Source organism: Melopsittacus undulatus, chromosome 7 (genome assembly GCF_012275295.1).
Source record: "Melopsittacus undulatus isolate bMelUnd1 chromosome 7, bMelUnd1.mat.Z, whole genome shotgun sequence".
Lineage (NCBI taxonomy): Eukaryota > Metazoa > Chordata > Aves > Psittaciformes > Psittaculidae > Melopsittacus > Melopsittacus undulatus.
In genome coordinates this window covers 14,000,250-14,027,771 of record NC_047533.1, presented here as the reverse complement: position 1 = coordinate 14,027,771, position 27,522 = coordinate 14,000,250, and the positions used below count along the sequence as shown (strand labels likewise).

At 37.7% G+C, this 27,522-nt stretch overlaps 1 protein-coding gene across 1 annotated transcript; it reads left to right on the top strand.

The window, feature by feature from the left end:
• On the top strand, window positions 1-27,382 carry CLNK (cytokine dependent hematopoietic cell linker). The gene is made up of 15 exons (XM_031048383.1): window positions 1-75; window positions 2,493-2,655; window positions 4,726-4,805; window positions 5,110-5,155; window positions 8,107-8,135; window positions 8,472-8,488; window positions 9,773-9,901; window positions 12,815-12,842; window positions 15,790-15,808; window positions 16,901-16,976; window positions 18,160-18,200; window positions 20,574-20,707; window positions 21,081-21,158; window positions 21,287-21,442; window positions 27,236-27,382. Exons 1-15 carry the CDS (start codon window positions 1-3, stop codon window positions 27,380-27,382), a joined length of 1,218 nt encoding a protein of 405 aa, XP_030904243.1.
• The last annotated feature ends 140 nt before the right edge of the window (window positions 27,383-27,522 follow it).

Here is a 27,522-nt window from a genome sequence, read left to right as displayed (position 1 = left end):
ATGACACCTGCTGACATTTTTTCTCCATTTCATACAGAAAACAAAAGAACTATTCCTGCTAATAACTATAATTTTGTAAGTATCACCCTGTTCTTCCTAAAATTTTACTATTTTTTTCACTCCTTGATGTGTGTTAATACTGTCTTGGCTATAACACTGGTAACAGAAAATGTAATCCTGTTTTTTAATGCAAAATAATGCATGAGAATTTTGAAGTATGTATGAGAACCTTTACTTTGTTTCAGTGGGAGCCGGATTTGAGAAGTGACTCACTCACTTGTCAATTCTATACTTATGGTCTGAATCTAAAATACACCTTTATTATAAGATCATGTGAAAATAACAGGATTCAATTTGAAAAAGTATGTAAGTCATAAACCTCAAGGTTTAATATGTAACCAGTGCAAACGAAAGCTGAAAAGCTAACAGTACACATTTCAATGTCTTCCTATTTGTATCTGAAAGCTGGGTTTGAGTTTCAGCTCAGGCATATAAGAAAAGACTGCAAATACATCACAAGTCAGAAAGATGAAAAGAAAGCACAGGTCCATTGCTTAATAAGCAAGTTGAACAAGTAAAGGATGACTAGAGAAGGTTGATGAAATCAATACGTTGGCTGCTTCTGGTTTCAGGAAAGGTTAATTACAGTCTGACATTGTATGGGATTAATACCAACTAGAAAGCAGTAATAGCATGGAGGGGAATAGGGACGGATCAGCTAGGAGAATATTTACTTATGCTTAAGCACTTAAGGAACTATTTGAAGTAATTTCTGAGACATTAATTGATTATCTTTGCACACTCTCCAAGGAGTCTTGAGTTCCTAAATAAAGCAATGGAAAAGAACAATGGCAACTTCAATTTCCTACAAGAATGAAAGCAAATCCTGAGGTTCCTTGGGTACCTGGAGAGACTTAAACAAAGTCAGTCTGAAAGCATCTTTTAGAAATAATAAATCTGATTATGTAAAAAATTTGTAATGTGAACATGAAGAACATCACATCAACTCCTCAAACCAAAGTAATTTCCTTCTTAACAGAAATATGACCATAATGGGAAGAAAAAAAATTGTAGAAAAGACATATCTTGATTTTTCTTCAGTCTTTGACAATTTCCAGAAGACAGTGTCACAAGAAGAAACCTGGAAACATGGTCTAGATGAAAATGTGTGAAGCATTTGCACAGCTCAGCCTAGCTGACAGTACTCTGCTACTGAACTGGAAAGTTATACAGCAGCAGTCTGCAAACCCAGGTGTCCTGCAGGGGTCCATCTAGGATGTCATGAAGGTTTTTTTAAGTAGTTATAAGACGGCAAACCTCGCCCTGAAATGGACTGTCAAGAACACTTCTTGGAGGTCTGCTTGATCTTGCATTAAAGACGCATACAGCTTGCAGATGGTTCACAGGAAAATAACACTGGGGATATGAGGTTTAAAATCTTTTCAATTTGTTGATAAGTTGAGAAAGCTTCTAACAGTTCTACTTGCTTACTGAGAAGATTAAAAGGAAACATAATTATAGGTGTTAAGGATAATAAAGGCTGAAATAAAGTGGATAGGAGTATTTTTGTGTGTGTCCTTTGAGCATAAAACAAATCAGTTTAATTTTTAGCACTCAAGAAAAAACATGAACTGAAAGGACAGTTAGCTAGTGGAAGAAACTTCAGAAGACACTGACTCCCCATTACCAGTGAGTTCAAAAAGAGATTAAAACAATCAGGGAAGACCCAAGTGCATGGATGCACCTCTAGTGTCTCTGGTAGCAAAATATGACTCACAGAGATCCTGGGGCCCCTCAGCTGAATTCACTCAGGAGTAATCTCAGCTCTGTGCTGTGTGTGCATGTCTCCTCCTGAAAGAAGCCAGCAGTTACGTTCCAGTGTGTAAACAGTGAGTATGAAGGGTGGAGCAGGACTCCAGAAAATAATCTTGACCAAATCTAGTGTAAGTGTACAGACACATCCAGAGACATCCTGAGACACTCTCAGCACCACATTTCTGAGGACTCCACTTGCTATCATGTTCACTTGGACTGCACAGTTGCTAGCACAAATTCCCCAAAACAGTCCATGTTTTTACTTTAAAGTGTTACATTTTTTATGAGCTAGTTAATATGTTTTTTGCAAGTAACATATGTAAACAGTCAGTACAATATAAATACCACATGGATAATACTATAATGAAAGGCACAGTCTCAAATGTCTGCAATGATCATAAAATTAAACATTCTTATTACAGTTTAGGAGTGGTGACAGGCCAAATTCAGAGAGAAATCTAAACTGTCTCCCAAATGGGTATTTTATTAATCTAAATCAAAAATTTAAATCCTCAATATCCTTGCTCAACTACTTTCCATCCCTGAAATTTCTCTACACAAAAAAAAAAAACCAAAACCAACAATCTCTGGTTCTGGTAATCAAGCATTTCTAAACCTGAAATTAATTTTTAACTTAAATTTATTTGTATTATCTGTGTATTTCTTTTTCTATACAGAATGAAGATTTGAAAATCAAGGGCAAAAACAACTTACAATCTTCCTCCAAGGCATCTGAGGAAGAAGAAGGTCATTATGAGACTGTAAGTTCCTCCACTCTGGAGGCCATCCATGCTTTGAAAATCCTTCCTGCCAAAGCTCTACAAGAATCTGAATATGCAGGTAATTCTTGCTGTCTGCAGGAAGTGAGACAAACCTGGAGGTAAACAGGCACAGTACAGATCTGGGGTTTCAGTCTGGGTATTTTTTTAAATGAAATGGTTCAACAAACCCACAAATGAATATTTCACAAACAAGCAAACTGTGGTGGGCAGGAAGAGAAGGGCTTTATCTGCATCTTCATATTCAACAGTTACCCTTATCTCCATTAGCTTACGTTAAATTAATAATTACATAGTCACAGAATCACAGAATGGTTTGGGCTGGAAAGGATCTTAAGGTTCACACAGAACCTCCTGCCATGGGCAAGGACACCTTCTGATAGATCAGGTTGCTCAAAGCCCTGTCCAGCCTGGCCTTGGAAATGCCAGAGATGGGGCAGCCACAGCTTCTCAAGGCACTCTGTGCCAGTGTCTCACCACCCTCACAGTGAAGAATTATTTCCTAATATCTAATCTAAACCTACGTCTACCCTCTTTCAGCAGTCTGATTTTCCATCAGACTGCCAAGCAGGTCTGTTCATTACAGCTACATCTTGCAGATGACCCCATTTGTCAACCTCTTTTACTGATTTTTCATGACAACTGGTGAAATGCAGCAAGAATATTCTTTGTGTGGCACATTGCTTTTGTAATTTTAATATTACCTTTGCAGAAGAAATTCTAAGATCCCATTCCACCTGGAATGTGCAAAATAATGACTGTTTAAACCACAACCATTTCAGAAAAGCTCACTGCTATTTAAACCTAGAAAACTAGGATGGAAAACATATTAATGAAACTTTCCTCCAGATGATAATTTGCAGATGAGGAAACGTAGTATTCTTTTTAAAGGCTTTCTCTGCCACTTTCAAGTGACAATAAGCAATTACTTGGAGTGCATTTCTCAGGTATTCTTAGCCTTGCAGGATAGCTGCATAAATCAAGTTTGGGTTTACTAAAGCCATTCTAAGACACATTTAATGCCCAAACATACATAGCCAATTAATATCCCATTTATGGAAGTGAAATATCATTCTCACTGTCCATGCTCAAAGCCATTATAAACACTCTGTGGAGGTTTTAAATCATTCAATAACTGGGGGGAAATCCAGGATCAATATATGTATGAAAGCTTGCTCCAGTTCACATCAGGCTCAGCAAATATTTTTGTGGGAGCTTGATATTTAAAGCAAATAGGCCAATTTTAACACAAGAACATTTATCCATGTGTGAGCAGATCACAATCAGTCTGCACATCCAGATATTCTCCATTATGTTCCACACGCTCATTTGCAAATTTTATTTGGAAATTGGAAGTGAATTCCAGATGCTGGTTTTATTTTGGTTAGTAGAAAAAACTTTCAGTCAGCATCTTTAGTTGCTTATGTAAGACTGTCCTGAAATACCGAAAGGACACCATTTTTGTTCTGTGATTTCAAAGAAAACATATTAATCAAAAAGCTCTATTTTGCCTGTGTATTATGCCCTGTAACTATAATGTGGCAGGATACAAGAGTGAGGAAAGGTCTGAGAATGTATTTCAGAAAGGCAAAACTCAATGCTAACATCCCATTTTGCCATCTTTCCTAGACAGATAACAGTACACTTGAGATATAAAATTAATGATTCAAAACCCCATGCTAGTGTGCAACCCCTGCATTTCTTTTAGATTCATTAAAAGACAAACTGAAAATTGAAAAGCTCTCTAGAGAGTAAGCTCCACACACACACTCCTTGCAAAACCAGAACAACACAATGGCATTACCAAGAACAAAGTTTCAAATGAAAAACAAATTCACTAATCTATTCACAGTTCAGGTCAAATGTCTGCCTTAACTGTGGACCAGCTTACGAAGACTTTTTTTTTAACCACAATGAGGAGGTTAACCATGAAGCTTTTTCCAGGGTCATGCTTATGTCCTCAATACAATAAAGTAACAGTTAATTTCTGAGAAGAAAAGATTAAAAAGCAATAAAAATGGTAAGATCTAACCTGAAAAACCTATTTTGAACATTAAAATCTCTTCTTAAAATGCTGTATTACTGAATTACCCAGTAATGCAATTACTTGATTCTTCTTCCTCTTTTACAGATAAACGTTGTTTAAGGCCTTCAGGTACCACTTCCCCAGTGAACACTCAGCACACGTCTCAGATCCCTCAGTCCTCAGCTGTAAGTAAATATCTTAAACCCTATTCATAAATAGACTTCGATTTTCTGTACTATCATTTAAAGTTATGTGCAGCCTGCTTACAGTCTTAGCCACATAACATGCGCTTGCACAAGGTCACACAAGTTCCTGTGAGCTGTTCCTCTTTCACTTCGCATCAACATCCTCATCAATTGCTTTCATTTTCTGACTGCTGGGGATCTACCAAGTATTAAGGGCATCCCAGTCAGGAGCAGTCCCATTTCCACCAGCCATAGCTTCAAGGATGATGACTAACATCACATCTTTATTTTGTTCTATTAACAGGAACACGCGTCTGTTCTGGAGGGGAGGAGCACACCAAGTTTTAGAGGTATAATAAAAAAATCTACCCGTTTCTTCAAACAGAAATAGAAACTGTTGCTTCCATATTTAGCTCATCTACACAAGCAGAGATTGCAGATGATACAGCAGGCATGGTTTTCAGAACAGCAGCTGCTCTCCAGAATAATCATACTGCAATTTTCACAATACTGTTTCAGCTATCTGACATCAAATTATTTGCAAAAGGAGACAGATTTATCTTATGACCTCCCTATTCCTTAAGGGGGAGAAAATTAGCTATTCAATTTAATAATCAGGTTTTCCTTTTCCCTACAGTCATAAACAAATAATGGGGAGGTGCAAGGGAAGCCTGTGTGTCTCCTGAATCGTTCCACCAAAAGACTGCAAGATCTCTGCTATGCTTTACTTCTCATGATCTCATGGTTTGGCTCCTTATCCTTCTCAGGCATTTTGCATGACCACATTGTAAAGCATAATCTAATAATTATTTTTAAATAGTAATATCACCTTTAGCAATTCCTTATTAAACATTTACATCCTAGGGTAACTATTTACAAAAGCTATCTGACAATGTTCTCCTACTACGAATAAGCTAATTATGTGGTATATCACCTACCTTATACTTTTTCTCCACTGTTTTAACTGCAAATTTGCTTCAAAATCCTATAATTTTGAGTCACAATTGTACATTTAGTTTTGTTTGTTTTATTTCTTGTGGTGAAATCAGAGACAGCTTGCTACCTTATTCTTCAAGAATCCAATGAGGTGTCCAACTATTAAATCCTTTAATTGATGGCTTTACTCAATCATAAGATTATTTTAAATGTAGGTTTCCATAAACTTTTCTTTATTAAATATACTTTAGATGTCAAACTATCTCACAAAGCCAACTACTGAAGGTTTAAACATCTGATTAACCTTGAAAAGGAATTATATTTTTTCTTATCATTTTCAAATCTTTGAACCACATGCTAAATATGGTCAAAAGGAATGCAATCGTCAAGCCAGGAAAATATGATTCTTTCTACATTTGCTACAATGGCTGATTTTCTGAGAGTAACATTATACTTGATCAGCTAGGAAAATAACGCAAAGAATTCCATGCAAAACAGAATTTGTTTATCTTTTTCCTTTTAGTATAAAGAGTCAAATAATTTTTACAGGTTAGGAGAAAATAAGCACTATGAAGCTTGCAAAATGAAAGGTCAGATTAACGTTTGTGAGCAAATCCTGATGTAGCTTGTAAAAAAGCTGGATTGAGAGAAATTTGAGTAAGTCAGCTTCAAGATCTGCAGAAATCAGTTGGCAAGGTCCCACTGACAGTTTGCCAGTTTAGATAAAGCTTCATATTCCACCAGGATTTAGTAGGTTGGATCTACATGTTAGTCTGCCTCCATGAGATGTGTGCTGACATTAAGAAAGATTAGCCATAGACAGTGCAAGCAGGTAAAATAAACTCTGCAGTTTGAGAACACAACTTATGCATATTTCTAGTATATCCTGAGCTAACAGTGCTTATAGAAGACTATTATTTTCAGATAATAACTACACCATTATTCAAGGCCAGGTTGGACAGAGCTTTGGGTGATATGGTTTAGTGTGAGGTGTCCCTGTCCATGGCAGGGGGGTTGGAACTAGATGATCTTAAGGTCCTTTCCAACCCTATTTTATGTTTCTGTAATTCTAAACATAAGTCAACATTTGTTTTCCTGCCCAGTGCTATTAAATGGCTTTGCCACAAGATGGCATGAGCAGCACAGAAGAATTTTTGCAAGTTATTTTCGAGAATTGTTAAGCATTTAAGGTACCATTATTTTATTCAGACCAATTTGTTATAATTTACTTGAAGGAGAACTTAAGATACATTGCATCTCTGCTTGTGTTAGTTAGGATTTCAGTACGTAGGACTTATGAAAATATTTTCAGAATCTAAATCTAATGCAAACAGGGGTTATTATTAAGGGGGTTACTATTAAGATGTCCTATGATCATTTAAATAATCAGCCAATTTTGGTAAATTTCATTGCAGAATGAAACAGATCTACTTTCACTGCTTTTCAAGATTTTTATAAATTTCTATGCAAAAAAAATCAAAACAGGCAAAAAAATGCATCCCAAAAAAACTTGATAAGATGCATATATAAAGTCTTTGAACAATACTTAAATTTACAATACCCGAAGACATATCACCCTCAGATGTTTCATTCCAAAAGACAGGAGTAAAACCAAAGGTTACCCCATTTTATCAAGTATCATGGTGATTTCTAAATTTCATTTATTTTATAATTTAAGCAGAAAAAAAAAACCCAGAAAACTGTTTTTTCCTGCTTTAGATGATTCTTCTGACTCTATGAAATGAATCTTTGTGAGTGATACTAAAAGATTTATCTGCTATATCACAGGAAGTTTCTCTATATTTCTGTGATCACCATAATTATCTAAGTACACTTAAATTTGTGTTTTATATGGAAACACAAATAGTTGAGAATAAGATGGACCTGAATGCATCTGTGAGTCCATATTTAAGAAAGACTAAATACAGTACAATCACACAAAATCTACTTGACTTGTAACAAGCCTCTTCCAAAGCCTATTGACCTCATGTGCAGAACAGCTGAGAGAGAAAACAGGCACCTCAGTGCCCTCTGTCTCAGGGCTAGGCTACGCCTCACCTCCATTCCCACGTGTAACAATCTCCTACCTAACTTCCAAAGCTTCCAGCTTCTAGGTTCACAGAAATTAATGCTCCTCACTAAGTAGCAGGAAAAGTTATGAAGATACAGATGTGAGTGGTAGGATGAATGCTGTGGAGACAGCAACATGACTTTGGAGCAAAGAGTTCTGGAGATAAAGCCAGATCACGGTTGGGGGATTTATTATTATTATTACTGGCATTCTAAGAACCAGAATAAAGCTGTATCTTTACTTGTGAATTATATGGGTAGCACACTATTAACAATTATTAATATTTATTTTTAGGAGAACGAACGAAAATACATGGATCCCAGGTAAGCAGAATACCTCATCATTTGCCATTTAATATATTTTTAAAAGCAGGCTGCAATTTTGCTAGCACTATCTAAAGGATATGAGAACTCATATCTGCAGTCCTACATTATCTCACTGACTTGTATTCATGGCTTATGTGAATCCCTTTTACCTCTTCGTGATTTTAACATGGCATATTAAAGTATGACAATATGTGCTGCAGAGCGCGTATCCTTTGACACAAACCCTTTGACTATTGACACAGGCATGCCTGCTTCATCTAATTCTTTACATTTCTCTTAGCAAAACAAGTTAAAAAGCTGACACAGATTTTTGTTTCCTCTCTTTCCCAGGAGCCTGTGCCTCCCCCACGGTAAGATCACTTAAGAGATTGCTTGCCTGCACTCCTTGGGGAACACAACGCTAATGAATGCTCACATCCATCTGCACCACTCATGGTAACAGATGACTGGATGTGAGCTGGCACCCTTTTACTACCTGGCTCTCTATGGACTCCTCTATGTTCTAATATGAAAATAGGGAGAACAAAACATGAGCTGTAAGTGTTCATAGCAGGAGCTCAGGCTCGCATCTTCAAAATCAACTTGGCTGCACCTATGACCAAGTCAAAACTCTAGAAATTTTGAATCTGGTTCAACCCAGATACAGACTGTTGGGAAAAAATATCCTCCATTGATTTGTGTTGGTGCCTTAGGCTCTGTTCACCGTGATATTACTGACTTCTGCCAGTTTTTTTTGCTACAAATCTAAATCATGTCCATAGAATTCAACTAGGATATTACTCACTCACACGGAAGATGAATCAAGCTCTATTCCACAAATGTACTTGTCTGTTATGCCCACTAATAAAAAATTAATCACTTCTCTGAATTTTTAACCCCAAACAACACCACCTACCATCAAGACATCCTTCCAACAGGTTATCCAGGACTGACAAGCTTATTCCTCCATGCCTACACTGACTGCCACAAAAACTCTAAAGAAGTTTAAAATATGATTAACATTACGGACACATTTAGATTATTCCTCAAGTTAAAATATGAAGGTAGAGCATAAAAGGGCAGTGTAGCTTCACATTCTTTCCCCAGGATGCCACCACTGAAGGGCAGGTCTGCAGCACAGCATGCATGCACCTCCAGTTTTACTCACCCAAGCTCTATGTGCTATAGCTTCCAACTGAAGCTGGGCTGTGACTGGCTGGGCCCAAGGCATGGGCAGAGTGTGCCCACACCTGCCAGAAAGCACTGGGCTGGCGTTAGCTGCAGGTCCTCTGGGATGAAGAGTATTTTTTGTCTGTGTATCTGAACTGCAGCACGCTCCCTGGCTGGGCCTTAAATACAGCCATATCCACCCAGAAACACCAGCACCAAAAAGCTGTACTGGGCACACAGTTGTGAAGCACACAGAAAAGAGGGTTAAGTGGCATGTAACACAGTACAGTAATGTCTTGTAAATGTAGAATATTATCCAAAATACTATTGCTATTGAAGGGCCCCAAGAAGCTCCTTAACCAGAGCTAAGCTCAGCACACATACATTGAAATGTTCTCAGAAAATTCCAGTGGTTTACTTCTTGCCCTTAAAACATAGTCCCTGTGCCTCTACTGCCTCTTCAAATTCTCCTTTGACTTCCCTAGGCCTCTGAAGACACTGCCAAAGCAGTATCAGCCACTTCCTCCAGAGCCAAAGACAAGCAGCCAGTTCTTTCACACGAGGAAAGCGCTCAGCCAAGCTCACACCTTTCCAATATCAGCAAAAGCCACAAGGTATGCCTGCATTCCTCATCCTCATTCCCCGAGAACCAAAACACTCTCCCCAGTCAAACCACAAGGCTTTACCTCCATCACACCTCTGCTTTTACTTAAGAAGAAAAAAGAGGTTATTCTTTTGACAGCTGTGAATAACTGGGAGAAGTGGAATTTAGTGTAATGTGACCTAGCAGTTTTTCAAGAAAAAACTGCCAAAACAATGGTGAAGAAGTAAAGGAGTAGAAAAGTAGGCAGACCATTTATGGACACTTTGTTTAAGGTTTGCCCTACTTTTTCTTACTAACGTTTAGAGGGTTTGCAAACACTTTTAAGCAGAAACAATTGCATTTGCTTAACACAGATGAATCAAGGAAAGAAGGAAATATACTGACCACACCAGAGAAACAGAAATTGGCTCTACATCCCAAGGACATTACATTCAGCACGCAAAATGACTAATCTGTAGCCAGAAGTCTTTCTCCAGCCCTTAAGACAAATGAATCCAGGCCACAAGTCACTTCTTGCTCTTTTCATCTTGCCCTCTTTTGCTGTACAACACCCATGTTCCTTCAGCACCCTAACACAGCAGTGTGGATGAGTTCTGAAGCACAAACTGCTTGTGTCCAGCTGTATGACCAAGCATATGCATCTGTCTGGTTATCAGTCTCATTGCTATTTTCACATACAACATATGTATCTAGCCAGAGGCATATCTGCTCTTGCTGTGTGATCAAAATGCACACTCATAAATGGGGATGGTGGAGGACACATGCTAGGAAGAGGAATGACGCACATCCAGGGCTCACAGGGTAAAATACTCAAATGTCTCTCAAGGAAAACCTATTGCAGCCAGGAGTTTGGACACAACTACGCTGTGTCAATCCTGTCCATTCTTCCAATCTCCTGCCTATAGTTAAGCGTATACTTAAGGCATGAGCTCGAAGTATGGGTTGGTGGGATTTTTTTCCTGAATGGTGCTTAAATTCTTCCATGGATTAGGTTCCAAAAGCTGTTGGTTAAGACATTTTATTAATATGAAGTAGCTTCATATTCAGGTGTGTGATCTGACCTACAGCTGCAAACTTCCCAATCCCACGACTGATCCCCTCCCTCGGTAGGGCAGCACATACATTGAAAGTTCTGTGAGAACCATTACAAGCTGTGTTTGCCAGCAGACATCAGTACACAAGAGAACATGGATTTGAAAGGTCCTTTTATAAAGCCAAATTCTGCAATATAAATACATGGTATTTCCTATTCTGGAAGTAAACGGCAACAGCAAAAACCATAATCACCAAACTCCACTTCTCATTGCAGTTATAGATACCAAAATATTTCTAAGTTTGCCTCGGGGTCTCTTTATAGTAAGAGAGCAGTGGCACGGGCTAAGACCACTCATGATGTACGGAAGGCACACAACCACTTCACTCAAAATACTCCTCGCCCATGTTCAGTCCAGTCACAGCTTTGTAAGCAGATAACATACATATGAGCTGCAGTGTGGAGGAGTATGGCACTACAACCGTTATCTGCTAGACTGTAAGCAAAGCTGTCAAGCCACAGATGTGATTTAGGAGTCCTGTTTTCCAACAAGATTTGGAAGACTTATAAAATTAAACATATCATTATTTACACACTCTATAAATACCATCATAAAAAATAGTAATAATAATAGGAATGTGCAGGATCCTGGCATGTATCTTAGAAGCTTTGGTGTGATCTGAAAGTTTAATGCCTCTGGTAATCTGGCCGTGCGAATGGCAAATCCCTGGCAAGGCCTGCAAGTACATCTTTATTACCCTTGAACTGTACCATGCACCCAATGTCCTCAATACAAGTTTCATGTATCAAATAACGACCTTGGAAACGAAGCTAACAAATTCTGGAAGCTAACACAGGTGCAATTATCCAAACTCAAAACAGTTCCTCTCCTTTCTCCTGCACTTCCTGAAACAGTCCCCTAGCAAGTAATTTCCAAATTTTCCACGTCTTTAACCCTCCATGCTGATGTTTTGAGCACAGAGACCAAAAACAGACTCATTCTCACTAAGCAAGCATTGAAAATAGCTCCCAAAGTTTTCAATACTGTGCCTTCCTTTTGCACTCTCTCTGATTTGGCAAAATAACTGTGTCATTCTCTCTCACTCCAGAAAGTAAGGTAAGCAGGGACTAAATCCTGCAGCCTTCATAATACTACTCATTGTTTATCCGCACTTCATGCTGCTAAAAAGCTTCTAAAATCTTGTCCTCTGCCTTCTACAAGATACCTGCTGCTAAAAAGCACAAGTGTTCACCATATCCCAGACATCTAACAAAAGATGTTATCATCAATACATTGTCACTTTTTGCGGGGAGAGTATTTTCTGATGAACCTTCTTAGGAAAAGAAGATATTCCTGTTGATCAGCATGTCAGAAGGAAGAAATATACCTAAATACCTACTTGAATCTGGAGGAGCACTCTATTCCTCTTTTCCTAGTTGTGCCTCCTTTCTTCTACACTTTTCATTCTGCCTCTTTAAATGTTTCATTTTTGAAGCCCTTCAGTCTTACAGGAAGTTATCTCCATTTATAGTTGACTTTAAAGCTCCTAATAAGACATTCTGGCATGAGATAAAAAGTGTTGAAGAAAGCTGATAATCATTCATATCTCTTCTCCCCTCCTCCCAGAATAAATCCTTAATAAAGACTTCTCTCAGTTAACACAATGAATTCAGAGAATGATTCTTTTTTATGGAAGCCCATAATCTTCTCCTGCAAAAAAATTATGGAAAAAAATAACCAGCCTCTGCACTTCTATAGCAGTAATAAAATCCTTCTCTTGCCAAGGGCTGTTAAATTTCAGTGATGATGTAATCAAAGTATTTAAGTACCAAAAACTATTTTTATTTTATGATAATGAAATGGTTTGTATAAAATTCTTTCTTTTCCAGACATCTATCTGTTAAGGAACTAAACAAAGTAAGTAATCATCTTTGTATATATTAGGACCATAAAAACCATACACATTCTTTGGCTGCAGAGCCTCTCTTGTTAGAGTATTTAGCCTATATGATAAAAATAATGATCATATTAGTTTTGGGTCATAAAAATATCTTTAACATGTGTAGCACTTTCAATACCACTATTTTCTGAATGGCAGGTCAGATCCTGAAGTTGCTTGCAGAAATAAAAATATACATTCAGTGCAATGCTACCTTCCCAATCATCCACATAAAAGCATATCTGGGAACTGCCAGATGTTGCAGATGCCTATGAATGATGAGCAGTGGGAGAGACATTCTCTTCCAGAGAATCAGAGATTCCACAGATTTTTAAAAGCAGAAAACTAAAATAAGGTCAATAGAGGAGTGTAATAGTATTACTTTGATGCAAATACAAGGCTCCCTCAAAAATAAGCTGTTCCTTTTCAGTAAGAGAAAGAAAAATTGACAAATTTTATATCTAGAATGAACCTCATCTGTTATCCCTCAGCTCCTTTCTCCCTCTCCTCCCCTTTCTCCTTATCTAGGGCCTCTTACAAGCCCTGTGCAGCTGGCTGTGTTCAGAGGGCAGAACCTGAGAAAGATGATGGTGGAAAGGCACCTATAGGCACATGTAAAGCAGAAAGCAGTAACTTACAGAAATCGGCAAAGACTTTTTTTCTTCAGATCCAAATTTCTGTAAAAAAAAAAAACAAACAAAAAACATTTTAACAAATTCCTTCAATTTCTGCTTGAGCCAACAAAGTAAAGCAGAGGAAAAACAGTTTCAGCATTGAAGGAGCTTAGCTATGGCAAGTGGTTTCCTGTAAGATGTATTAAGAGATACAGTCCCTACAATAATGTTCCATTTACTGCACTAACACATTTCTATTGTATTGGGTTTTTATCTTATTGCAAGGGAAAGGAGGACAGAGAGGAACTTCTATAGTAGTTAAGCTCAGCCATTTCCTACCACAGTGGGCTGTAGCACAAATCTATAGACTGGTCTAGCTCTAACTTTCAAATCCTTTGAGTTTTTCTTCTCCACAGTTTTGAATGGGAAGCTGTCCCAAAATTCACTCCTTCTGTGGTTAGAAACTCTTTTCATTTGAAAGATCACTGGTTTGACTGCAATATTGCAATTAACATGAATTGTAAAAAAAAAAAATATATTGGCAAGAAAATATTTTAACACAAAATGCATTGTGTTGTCCTAGATACTGACTCATTACAAACAAGATATGAAAACACCCCCAAAAGCAATAAATATATTACTTCTGTAATTAATATTTCTGGCTGGGCACTGTACAGCTGGACAGATCCAGCAATTCCTAACAGGCTCTTAGTTTGAATACATCTCAGGAGAAATACTGTGCATCTCATAACACGGAAAAGATGAAATTTAATTTGGACCACTTCCCATTCATGTAGATCTGACGACATAGTTTCAGTGCAACCTAGAGGAGGAGACAGTGTGCCATCATCAGGGTGTCATACACGAAATATCAGGTCAATAGGTTTGAGAGTAGGACTGCCCTTCGCCAGGACCCAGACAGGCTGTCAGGAAAGGGTCAAAAGAAGCTCAATTGGAAAGGACAAATGAAAATGCCTGCCCCAAGATGGACTGGCCCCATTGGTAGCAGCTCTGCTCCAAAGGACCTGGGGGCTATTGGCTGAACTTGAGCTACTGGTGTGCCCTTGGGTGGCCATAAAGCTAACAGCGTATTGAGCTGTATCAACAGAAGCATAGGCAAGAGATCAAGGGAAGGGTCTATTCCCTTTTCCTCATCGTTCACTAGACAATACCTGGAGTACTGCACAAGGCTGCAGCTGACAGACAGGAGTTGGTCAGCAGAAGCTCACCAGTACAGCCAGGGAATGCAGGGAGTACCTCCCTGTGACATGAGGCTGGTGTGGGCTGGGCTGCCTTAGCCTGTAGGGGCTGGCTCTGGGGCAACCCAACAGCCTGCCAGTGCCTAAGGGATGACTATCAAGGCAGAGCATGGCACTTTACAGGATGCACAGTGGAAGTACTAGAGGCAATGATCTTGAAACGAAAGATGTTTCAACCAGAAGTAAGGAGGAAAAATTAATTTTGAGGGTATTTATGAGGGTCTTGGAACAGGCTGCCCAGAGAAGCTGTGAAATCTGGAAGTTTGCAAGACCCAGCTGGTCAAAGCTCATCTCACAGTTCACTATGCTTTAAGCAGGAGCTTGGACTAGAGACCTGCCTATGTCCCTTCTGGCCTGAATGAGACTATGAATTTTTCAGTAACAAGTAACCACTATCCAGAAAGTAATCTTTAAGGAAGGCTCATAGTGCAACATCTACAAACATAAAACATTCTATCATTTAATATTTATGTATTACAGTCTTGTATGTAACAAATTAACAAAATCATTACTATTCCCATAATAATACAAAAATACAGTTAATTTATGAGTCAAACTCTGGTCTTCAGACACCTGCCTATCATTCATGTCTTTGTAACATAATATGCTGAATTAAGACTCACCACATTGTGATTTTGAACAAAGTACCTGCCATGAGAGTCAAAATAATTGTACCGTCAGTTAAGCAGCCTGAAAAAAAAATGATTGATTTTAATCTTTGGATACTGTATCTCCAGTCAATCAAAATCACTCTCTTGATTTAATACAAGATCAATGAAGGAAAACCATATTGAAAGTCAAACTGGTGCACAAGTCAATATGAAATGGTGATTATTGCAGTAAACCATTATGTTCACTTATACCCCTAAAAAATTCAGTTCTCATTGCCAGGGAATGAGATCAGCATTCAGCCTGAGTTTTTGACAGTGATCAGGTATTACTGATTGGATATCTGTATGTTGTGTTAAAAGTAAAAGACAGTTGGGTCTGTTGGGGTAAGTTCAAGTTGGTAATTGAAAGAAAAATATTTACTATGTTATCATTTTATATAGGTACCTGGGAGAGAACAAGGTTAGTATTTAATACTATGGTACTAATTTGCTTCTCTTTCCTTTATATTTCAAGAACAAAATATTCTGTTATTAAAATTCCAGATGAATTAATCAGTATAAGACCCTGACATGTACCCTGCTAAGCGGCATTAGGCTGTCTGGCTCTATATTTAAATGAGTAAGTGATGTCCCTCAGGTATATGTCTGCTGAGAACACAGATTTAAAGTGACCTCAACAGTTGGGGAAGATAGCGGAAAAGGGCAATTAACATGACATTAACTACAGCTATCTGGAAACCAGGGTACCACATTTGTTCTAAGCAAATCAAAGTCTTAAGGTTCTGGGGAAAAGGAGAGTGCTGGAACTTAAGCCTGAGGGAATGATATCCCAAACAGAAAAGACTGGATCAATCTGATCTGCAGAGAGGACATTTCTCTTCATCTTGCTCCTCTCCCATAATTTGATGGTGAGAATTTTGAAAGAAAGATTTTTTAAACCTCTGGGGTTTTAAAGCTACAAAACAAAAATGCTTTGAAAACATGCCAATTCTTTAGATGTACATTCAGCTTTTCAAAAACAGCTGAAGGCACTCACTGTGTACATGTGCATGGAAGACCCATTTAAAAAAAAGTTACTTTGAAATATTTTGAGCATAGATACAGGCTACGTTATTTTATGCTGTTTACACCTTCATGTTAATGAGTTCATAATTTCCTCTGGCATTTCCTTTTGCAGATTAAGGCAGTTTCCTGATTTTCAGCTAGAAATAGTATTGACTGCATTAATATATTCAATGCCTATCTATCCTGTCCTATAAAAAGGATTTATGAACCCTCCATATACTTCTAGTACACCATACTACACTATTTACCATTATGTTAAGCCATATTTGGCATCAGCAAAATCTGTAAGATTCACTACATGCACAAATGTTTCCCACTGAAATCATTAGCTTACTCATTTAAGCCAGACTGATGCAGCCTACGAGGTTTTCCTATTGAACTGCCTCCTCTTCATATATGAATTTAGTTAATTTATTTCACAGTAGTTACTAGATACTGCCTAAGTTATACATTAGAGGAAATAAGTTCTTATACTTTTTATTAATAGTTACAGATTTGGGGAAGAAACCTGAAATATACTTTCAAGCACAAGAGTATAAATCAAAGCATCACCCTGAAGCCAGGTACGAATATAAGAATTTCATGAGTTTGTACTACATGCTTCAAGGACTAAACATTCTACCTAGAAAATAATCCTTCACTATAAAATAAAAGCAAAATGTCACTTTCTGATGCCATGTAATGATATATTATGTCTTGCCCTGATGCATGACAAGAACAGTCTTTGGAAATTGCTTTCAAGCTATTGTAATTGCACATTCAATTTTTATCTTTAATAGCGTACTACTGTATCACATTTTTGCCTCACTTTCCATGAGAGGGTGTTAGACACACTATATAAAGCAGCTCTTCTATCTCCAACATTTCCTCTCCCTTTTATTTCCTATTTTCATCAAAGAATACACACCTGTCCTTTCAAAGGTCAATTATTCTTTCATAGACATCTGCCATAATTGTTCCTATTTTTCTTTTCTAAATGTGTTTTATGTTCTTTCATGCTCTAAATGTGCTTTTTTAAATGCACTATATCCTCCTAAAGGACTGAACAAAAACCAAAAGTATAGGATAAAGCAGATGGGAAGAATATGAATGATTCAACATCTTTCCTAGACAAAAACTCAGTCTTACATCTAGCCTTGTTTACAATGATGGCATTTCTCCAAGACAAAATTATTGTCTGGGGTAAATATGACAGTATTTGTGACCCCTACTATTTTGTTTCTTTTTGTGTGGCACCAGCAGCTCTGTTATGTGAAGTTATTTGGTCAGTGCTCTTCCCAGTGTAACCATTCTAATTAATAGCACAACAAAATACCAGCTGGGTACTCAGCAGCGGTCTAGAAAATCAGACAGGACAGGGAACAACTGCTCCCTGGGTCTTCCTATAGAAGGATGGGGAACATCAGGTGAAATTAGCAGGGACCACACTAAAAACGAACAAAAGCAAATTGTGTTTCAGTACACATGCAGTTATAATGTGAAACTCTTGCCAAATTCTCTTACGGAGGGTAAATATTTATACAGCTTCAAAAAGCGGCTCATGCAATTAATGGGAAAACTGTCAAAAGATGCCAAATAAAAAATCACCACCCAAAACTCAGGAAGACCGAAAACTGCAATTAATAGAGGAAGGGGTATTCTGGGGAAGCACAGCTTCTCTAAGCAAGAGCTCTCTAATTTGACTCTTAAATACTGCTGCTATCAAATATTTTTCTGACTTCAATTTCATTCATTGCTTTTTTCTAGCCTTCAGTGCAAGCAGAGCTCTAAAAACATTTTCAGCTCAGGTAAGAACTACAGATTGATTTGAGAACTAGACCTGGCACAGATAAATAAGAAACAGATTCATGTTTCCATATGTGTATGTCTACACTGATGATTTTTAATGCACCAAGTTAATACAAAGGGAATGTTAAAGCAAACCAGCAGAAAACAAGTAAAACAATGACACAGGCAATAGCAGTGAAAAAACAAGCAGAGTTACTTGCACAGCTACACTCCATGTCCAACCCTGAATGCAAGTGATGAATCATCGTAGCCCCCAGACCCAGAACAGGATGGGAATTTGGACAAGTTACTAAATGGCGATTGGAAGAGGAAGAGAAGGCAAATTGCTTGGGCATAGAAAGAGATACAGAGAAAGTGCATGCTGTGAGCACAACTGTCTCTGCTTTTTCAGGCAGAGATGCAATCCGCTGGGCTAAAAGGAAGCTACAGATGTTCAGACATTATAGAGCGGCTACTGTGGGTTTAATGCCTTATGTAAACAAATGAACTGATCTTTGATGACTCTGCTTTAGATTTCCCAGATTCCTAGAGGGAAGGACTTGTAGATGCCATTATCAGGCAGGTCTGTCAAATAATTATGTTTGAAAATAGAACTTCCTCTGGACTGTGTGGCTTTACCTAAGGGAACATACTGGAAGTCAACATTAATATTGTTCAGTTTTGGTCCCTGCTATACAAATAAGAGCTGCTGTTAACTCCATCCCAGCCAGACCCAGGACATGTGCATTGCAAGATTATTTTCCACATCTTGTCCCACAGCTTAAGACATACCAGAAAAAAAATTGCACAGAACATACACAGCACCAGTGACAAAGCAAACTGGGTCCTAGCCATGGGGTCCCTTTTTAAAAATAAAGTATGTGGGGATAGCCACCAAAAATGCAATGTGAACACAAATGCCAAAATCAGAAGCCAAGAAGCTGAAGGGTGACATACTCATATTTTGACAGCTCAAACCGATTACAGAAACAAAATGTAGATGTCTGGTCCCAGACCCTTTGAACAGTCATTTAATTTCTGAAGGGGCTGATTGCCTGCTGAAGATCATGGCTGTTTTTCTACTGTGATCAGCAGACATTTTTACTGTCTTAAAAACAAATGTAATGCTGTTATAAACCAGAATATGTTAAATGTATGTATGAAACAAGGGAACACAGTAAAAATTATTATTCCTCTGTAAAAGAATGTCTTCCACATAAGATTTCTTTAGTATTCTGTCATATACTATGTACAAGCAGAAAAACAATAAACCGGTAAGCATAAACAATAGACAAAACATAATGAAATACCACTTTGGTGAACAGTGCTGTCTCCTGTGACAGTAACTAGAAGGAAAAGATGGAAGCCATTGATTATAATTTTTCTCATTTACTCCAAAAATAGACACTAGGTCATTTCTCCCACCAGCATGGCATGAAACAAACAAAAACGCTTTCTATTGTAGAGCAGGATATGATGGTTACCTTTACTTAACCATTTTATCGCCATGTCACATACCTGCAAACTGCATTTGACTTATACATTGAAAGCAAGACCTTGCTTTTCTCAGGCTATTTCCACTGAATTCTCTTCAGTCTCAGCCTGAGCCTCCCACATTACCCCGTGCTTTGTGATCCTGACCCATGTCATCTCCCCAGTGATTTGGCGAGCTGGGTCCGGCTGGTAAATGGCAGCCTTAAGTCTACAGACAACAAATCACATTTGGGAGGGCAGGTTTCATATGTGAGCCCTCCCTCAGTCAGTTACCATCCCAGCCGTGGAGTATGAACCAGGAACACACAGCCAGGGACCACCATCTTCACCTTACTGCAAGAACAACCTCACTTCTTGGTCCTAAATTTTTTAATTGAAACAAGCCTCAGAGCACACTGAAGTTCATCAGCATGGCAGAACCTCCAAATCCTTAAAGGTTTCAACAGCTTGGTAGAAATAATGTTAGCTGGTAAGGGGATAATAAGGGGCTTTAATATGATCCAACACAAATAAAAGGGGCTCAAAAGGTGACAGTAGAACAGCATTAACCATTACATTTCTCCTCTATTTATAATTTTATTTAGCATTTGCTATTTTATTAGTAGTTTATTCTTAACATTTCGCAATGTGCCCAAGAACCTGGCAGAGTAACCTCAATTAAAAACCACCAGGAAAACAATGTGTTAAATCTCTTGGGGCATGAGTCTGAAATCACTGGTGCTGCATTAACACAAGACTACTCATGACTGACTGCTCTAGATTTTAAAGGTTAATATCACAATAGTGTATTTCTAAAGTGTAAATGCTATTCTCGGACTTACTAAATAAAACTGATAGGGTAAAATGTAACTTAAGCTTAAAAAAACACATCTTTTTTCCTTCTGAATTTACTTTCACAGGGTCCATGTCAAATGCAGCAAACTTGCCAGTGAAGAAGTCACCAGCTCCTACACAGTATACAGCATGCAAACCTAAATCAAAACATTCACTTGTAAAAGTGGAAATGCAATCCCCTACCCAACCCATTGAAAAGGTAAAAAACACTTCGCTTGATGAAGACAGGTTTTTAGAAAGCAGGATGATCCCTGTAGGGTACATATCCACACACTGTCAAGAACTGATGTCTTCTGAAAACCCAGGCAGTTAAATGGTCTGGAAGCTATGGGTATTCAGTACCCTTGAAAACAGTCCAATATGAGCATTTCAAGCCAAGGATAAGATTTTATATGTCTAATTTGACTCAGATTTCCTAACACTACTTCTTGATAGAAAAGTGTTACAATTCTTTTTATAACTGCACTAAACTTGCTTTAAAAGCAGATTTGATATAATCTGTTTTCACCAGCCTTTGCTTCTGCCAGCTGTGGTTAATTTCTATACACTGATTATGCTATCTTAAAATTAAGGACTTAAACAAATATGAATGGTACATTGGAGAATATGATCGCCATGAAGTAGAGAAGGCACTGTTACAGGAAAACACTGTAAGTACAATCTGTCCCAAATCTTGGAGTGTAAACTCTTGAAGAAAACATCTGTAAACTGTCCACAATGGCTTAAAAGTTTTGTTGTGAGCTAACTACACAATCCATATTTTTAATCTGTCATTCAGGATGAGACATTCTTGGTTAGAGATTGTTCAAAGAAATCAAAAAGTGAACCGTATGTTTTGGTTGTCTATTACGGAAGAAGAGTATACAACATTAAAGTACGTTTTCTGGAAGACAGCCAACAATACGCACTGGGAACAGGGCTTAGAGGAGATGATGTAAGTAAAATCCCATCTACTCTTACAAGCCTATTGTTTTTGTGTCGCATTTCACAAGTTTTAAATACTAAAGATCAGTGGCAAACCATCCCATGTAACAAACTTGATGTGACATTGAAGTTTCTTTTATAATACTCTCATTTCAAGTGTACCTCAAAGTTTCATTAACTTCAAAATCAGCATTTAAAACCAAATTTTACGTACATAATTAAAAACAATTTTTGCATTGATTCAGCTTAAATTAGTGTGAAAATTTTCCAAGTACTTCCAGAATACTTCTACCTACTCTACGTAACACCTGCAAAGAGGAAAGAAAAGTTCTCCCTTTACAGGTATACATACTTTTTTGCATATTTTTTAATTTGCTATAAATACATGCAGATATTTTAAAACAGAGACAACTCAACATATCTGACAGCAAGGCCTGTGGCTATTATTGCTGCACAGTATTTCTTATTGTCTGTCTTATATACCAAAACAGGAATTAGGTTTTTTTTTAAAAATGAGGAAATAGGACAAAAGTTGTCATGGATGTTCAGAAGCAATTAAACCATGTAAGTCCCCACCAACCAGCTTTTCAGACATGGTAAATTTCAATTAGAAAATCCCTTTAGATTAGTAATGCTTTTTATATAATTAAATTCAATTATATCCATGATGAGTCCAATTGACTCCTATATGGTTAAATAACATATACTGTATCTACATGTCTTACACACAAGAAAAGTTAAACCTGAAATAGTCATCTCTATAAAGATATGATGTGGGGAGTGAAGGCGATAAGAGCTGCATGAAAAACAGCTTGGGAATGAGTTCTGAGGCCTTGGTGCTTGACAAGCCCTGGGCCAATGAGCTGGGGCATTGAAGGCCAGGGAAGGTTGAAAAACAAGCCGTGGGGGAATGGGCCAGGATGTATTTGTGGCAGGAGTCTCAGGTGATGATGTGGGGATTGTGAGAGGGTCTGCAGCATTGTGATTGGACTATTTACCTGGAGATTTTTACAGGGCAAATGAGATTGAACATTGTATGCTTGTGCACGTTGGGAAAGTACAGAACAGGGGGATAAAAAGGGCTTGGTTGTAACAAAGTTGGATTTGAGTCTCAATTACAACTTGATCTTCATCAACTTGAGTCCGTGTCGTGAAACGCCACAGTATGATACTCACAAAAAAAATTAGAAGAAACTTAAAGAATGCTCAGCTGCACAGCAAAAGAGCAGAACAACAACTGATCATGAGGATTATTAGCTTTGTAAATGAGACAGGAATCCAACTCAGGGAAAGCAGCAAAGCCTCTGTAGCTGCATCTTCAATTTTATCCTTTTCATGTGTGCCAATACTTTGAAAACTTTCCTATAGATAGACTTATAAAAACCTGAAATCAAAACTGACCCAAGCTAACTTAAGAAATTTGGCAGGTTCAAATGTTACATTTGGATTATCACTAGAAAACATGGAATAGGATTCATGAGCTTTCAGAGATGAGGCTCTTCAGGAACACTGGTTTAATAATAAGGAGGGGAAGAAAACATCCTTCATTGCTCAAGCACACCAAAACAGTTTGGGAAGCAGGAAGGATAGAACAAATTGAGAGCTATACTGCAGTACTGCATCATCCTGGTATTACAGCAGTGAACCATCATGGCTTCTCTAAAACACTGGCTCATTTCTGAACTGAACCTCCCAGATAATTTTCTGAAGGTTTACAATGATACAGAAGGAAGTTTAGTTTTCTGTGGTTCTTACATTGTTTAGTCTTCCTTTAACAGCCCTGATAAAAAAAAAGGCTTAACCACAATGACTGGATAGAAAAATGGAACTGAAATATGGCACACTACAGCATACTATAGTATGTGTACAGAACACTATAGAGACCTATAACTAAACTTTCACCATTTTAACAATTAAGGCAAATAGAAAATTACCTGAATAACATGTGAACAATTTTTTCTGAACTAAAAGGAAGGAGAACACAATCCCTTCCAATCTCAGGAAATACCAAAATATATGACTTTGTTCCGACGTGTGCATGGAAATTACGTATCTTGAACACTAGGTCTTGACAACAGTCAAACTGGAAAGTTACAATTCCAGAACAAGGATTTCAAGCACTTAGTTAATAACCAACAAAATATCTAAGACTTGGCCCTACCAGGTCAAATCTGTAATCATGGCACATTACCTTAAGCCTTCTTTCTTGAGTATTGTGTCTTTTTAATTCAGAAATTCTCTCATAGATCAACTACAGAAAAATTTCAAACTGCTTTGCTAGTCAGCTGTGGCCAAGGAGCCACAGAAACAACAGACTCTACTTCTGTGCATTATTCTCAGCAGCAGACATGTAAATATAATTAACTGGGCATGAAGAACATAGGCAAATCATGAACAATCAGTGGCACCAACCATGCTCAGAAGATCTACTTCCACCTCAAGCAGTCTCAAAGGATTCACAAAAACTCTTTCTTGAAAAGTGCCTCCTCAGCTTCCACAGTTTGCTTAAGGTTCTTACCTCAGGAGGATAAAAAAAAATTTGTAATGCTGTGAATTACAGCAAAATTGCTGCCTGTACCTTTCCAGCGCCTGTTAAAATGCTTTCCAGAATGCTTGACATTGTTCCTCCACAGGGAAACCCTTTGTTACACTGCATTTTGTAGTATGTGATGCAGACAGACCAGCTGCTTTATCTAGAATAACTGAATATTCCCTCTTAACCTGCCAAAGAGAAAGAAATGTAAACAACAACAAACAGATGCAGACCTATTACATTTCTCCCCAGACGGTGATTTTATTCACAGGTTCAGCTCTGCAGTGTTTGCACCTTTGGATTAGTCTATTTTCATCCATTAAAAATACGATTTTCCTTACACATATTATTCAGTTTTCCCTGTCCTACTGCAACTTCTAATTTTTCATGTACAGTTTATGAGATGTTAATAATTTGTATCATCGAAGACCATTTTTTATTAACTATTATTTTTTCGAACATATTTTAAATTCAACTTTCATGAGAGCTTTCATCATTAGGTTCTTATGAAGCCACAAAAGGTCTGTAAGACCATAAAGAGGGAAAAAAACGTTTGCCCATCAGACTTCTATGTTAGAAGGAACTGAAGTTCCACGCAGCTAAATTAGTATCAAGCCAGAATATAATGAAATACAATTGGAGAAGAGAGGGAAACAAACCAAAACACCACTAAGCTGTCAGAGCTGTATCTTTTGTTAGCAATTTAGCCACAGATGTTCACACCTCCATACATATTTAATGTGTTATACTGAGCTCATGAAAGTCCAAACCACATAAAGCCATAAAGATCACGTCCCAGATGATCATAACCTTGGAATTTAAGCATTTACATTCAAAACTGCTGTCCTGAGCACCCTTTACTTGGCTGCTGCCTTCTCTATTCCAGTCAGTTTCAATATTAAAGATCCAGAAATCCCTGTAACAAAGCTTATTTCATACAGTTTTTTTTAAGAAATCAAAACCTTGCTCACATTTAAAGCTGATCATGACACAAAAGTCAAGTATTTTTATCTCCCTTGCAAAACTAGATCTGCCACACACAAAAATGCATGTTTTAGCACGTCTGCAGCATGAGCCTGAGCTCACAACGCAGTAACTGAAAACCAAAGGCATAAGTAGGCTCCTCTTCCATTCAGTGTCTGTTTTACAAAGAAGCTTAGAGCACAGCCTTATCTAGATCTCTGGATCTTGCTGTTCTGGCCACAGATATTTCCTCCATCCTCACCACTCCCCACCACCATTTGCAGCTAATTTTCATTTTCATGACATTACAAGTCATATCATTTCAGTTCATTTCAAAGTCAGTGAAAGGGATTAGCTCTGTCTGCCTTCATCAGCCAATAGAACTGTCCTGACTCATCAGAATAGATGAGGGAGCACTTTCACCATGCCTTCCACTGATGACGTTACGTCAAAAGCTAGAAACAAGAAAATGGACTCTATGATCACCTCTGAGGGGATGCACCACACCTTAAATTATAGTTCCAAGGATGAACTGTTCTCATTCAGAATGTACAACATGTAGTCTGGAGTCCTACCACCACCCCAACACAATTCAAAATTACCCCTTTCACAAGCAATCCTTGAGACATTATTCCTGTCTCGCCAGAAAAGTCTGGAGACCAGCAGCTAGGATATTCCTGTGACAGCAGAGATCAGTCTGATGATAATGAAGGGAAAATAATGAATCAAAGTATTGAATTTTCTTCATCTTTATATCTAACAAAGCATAGGGTGTCATTAAGAGCTGAAAACCTAAAATTCTGGACTATCAGTGCTCATCACCATGACATCTAAGTCTACTTCATGTTCTAGCAGCCATGAAGAGAGCTTAGTATTTTAAATCTCACTGAGTACAGGATTAAACAAAACAGGAAGAAAAAGAAAACCGAAGTAACACTGGAGACATTTTTCCTTCATTATCACAGCTACAACTTAAAGGTACACTAACAAATAATGTAATACAAGCCAAGTGAAACCAAGTTAAATTTCCAAAGCAGGTGAACAATTACAGTAAGACTTTTTACCTTTCCAAACAATAAAAAACTTTACAAAACAGGAAGAGAACTAGTACTGATGAAGAGTAGGTTTAGAATTAAAAGAAAATTAGGAATACTTTGGTTTGGCATGAAATACAAATCCCAGAATTCCCTAGATGTCTAGTAGCAACAGTGACCTTGAACAAAGGGCAAAGACAAAACAGCAAAGTGGAAGAAATATACAGAAATAAAAATTATCAAAAGTTGGAGAACACACTGGTTTGGAGATCAAATAGTCTTCATCTTAAAATAATTCAGGAACAATTTCATCTCATCACAGATTTAATTGGATTCTTGCTAGCAAGGTGTGGTTCAGGTGGAGACGACAGAGACTACTATGAGATACGTACATGAATGCGACGCCTACAGTAAATGTGATATAAGACAGATACAGGAAAAGTATTAATGTACCAGTAAGCATTCATTACTGTGTACAGTTCTAGTGTTGTCATACCAATCAGCCTCAAGACTAGCTCAAGAGGAGAAAGAGTGGTGTGATGAGAGCACAGGGAAGCGAACCATTTAACCTGAAGCACTGCTACCTGTTGGAATGGCAGGATAAAGAGACTCCCACAACAAGACAGATTATGTTAAATACCTCACATAGCCTTCTGCTGCTGTTTGATCAGTTCAGGAACCTCGAACCACACCTTCATCATTTCAGGAATGAGCTTGGAGGATGTAATTTTTTTGAATACCAGAGAATAAGCCTAAAACCCTGCTCAGACCTTTCTTGTTCCATTAATTAAAGGGATTTTATAGCAACTTTCTCAGTAAACTGAATGGGAAAATAAAAGGTATATTTAAAAAGGTACAAAGAAACCTGCAGTGTAAGGTATTATGTACTGCTAATTAAGTGTAACTTTTGACAGTGAGTAATGATTTATATTTGCTGTATCTTTTCAAAATCTATTATTACATCTGGCATCACAAACTTTTATATGTGATACTGCATTCTCAGGGCTTAGATGTGCTCCCCTTTTGCCCTAAGCAGCCAGCTGCTTTCTCCTACAGAAGACATGCACACAAAGGAAATAAGAGGATTAAAATCTGGTGCTTTTGCTTTCATGATTGCTTCCATTTAATCTAATCAAATTTAATTTAATCACAACTCTATGCAAAGTATTACCTATTTCAAATACTGTAATTTGCAAGTCTTTTAATGTTATAGCTAAAGCCATCTAGCAATTTCATTTTCAGTCACTGATTACAATTTTTCTTTTTCCCTCAGAAATTTAATTCTGTGAAAGAGATCATTGACTTCTACAAATGCATTCCCATCACACTCATTGACGGAAAGGATAAGTCAGGAGCGCAGAGAGAACAATGCTACCTTACCTATCCATTCCAGCTGCGCAGAAGATGTTTTCTGCCTTAATGTTATCAATTTGCTTGTACAGAACAATTATTTAGAAATCTCAAAGAACAGATTAGCCTTTGAGTGAGGAGCTCCCCATAATATTATGAAGCACTCTACACTGTTCCACTGAAAATTCGTCTCCAAGTGAGAACACAAAT

Bases quoted from the DNA above. Each gene is read 5' to 3' on its own strand.
- CLNK (XM_031048383.1), top strand. From the start codon at position 1: ATGACACCTGCTGACATTTTTTCTCCATTTCATACAGAAAACAAAAGA. The intron at 9,902-12,814 runs GTATGCCTGCAT...TTTCTTTTCCAG, and splicing joins ATATCAGCAAAAGCCACAAG to ACATCTATCTGTTAAGGAAC. The intron at 21,443-27,235 runs GTAAGTAAAATC...TTTTTCCCTCAG, and splicing joins CAGGGCTTAGAGGAGATGAT to AAATTTAATTCTGTGAAAGA.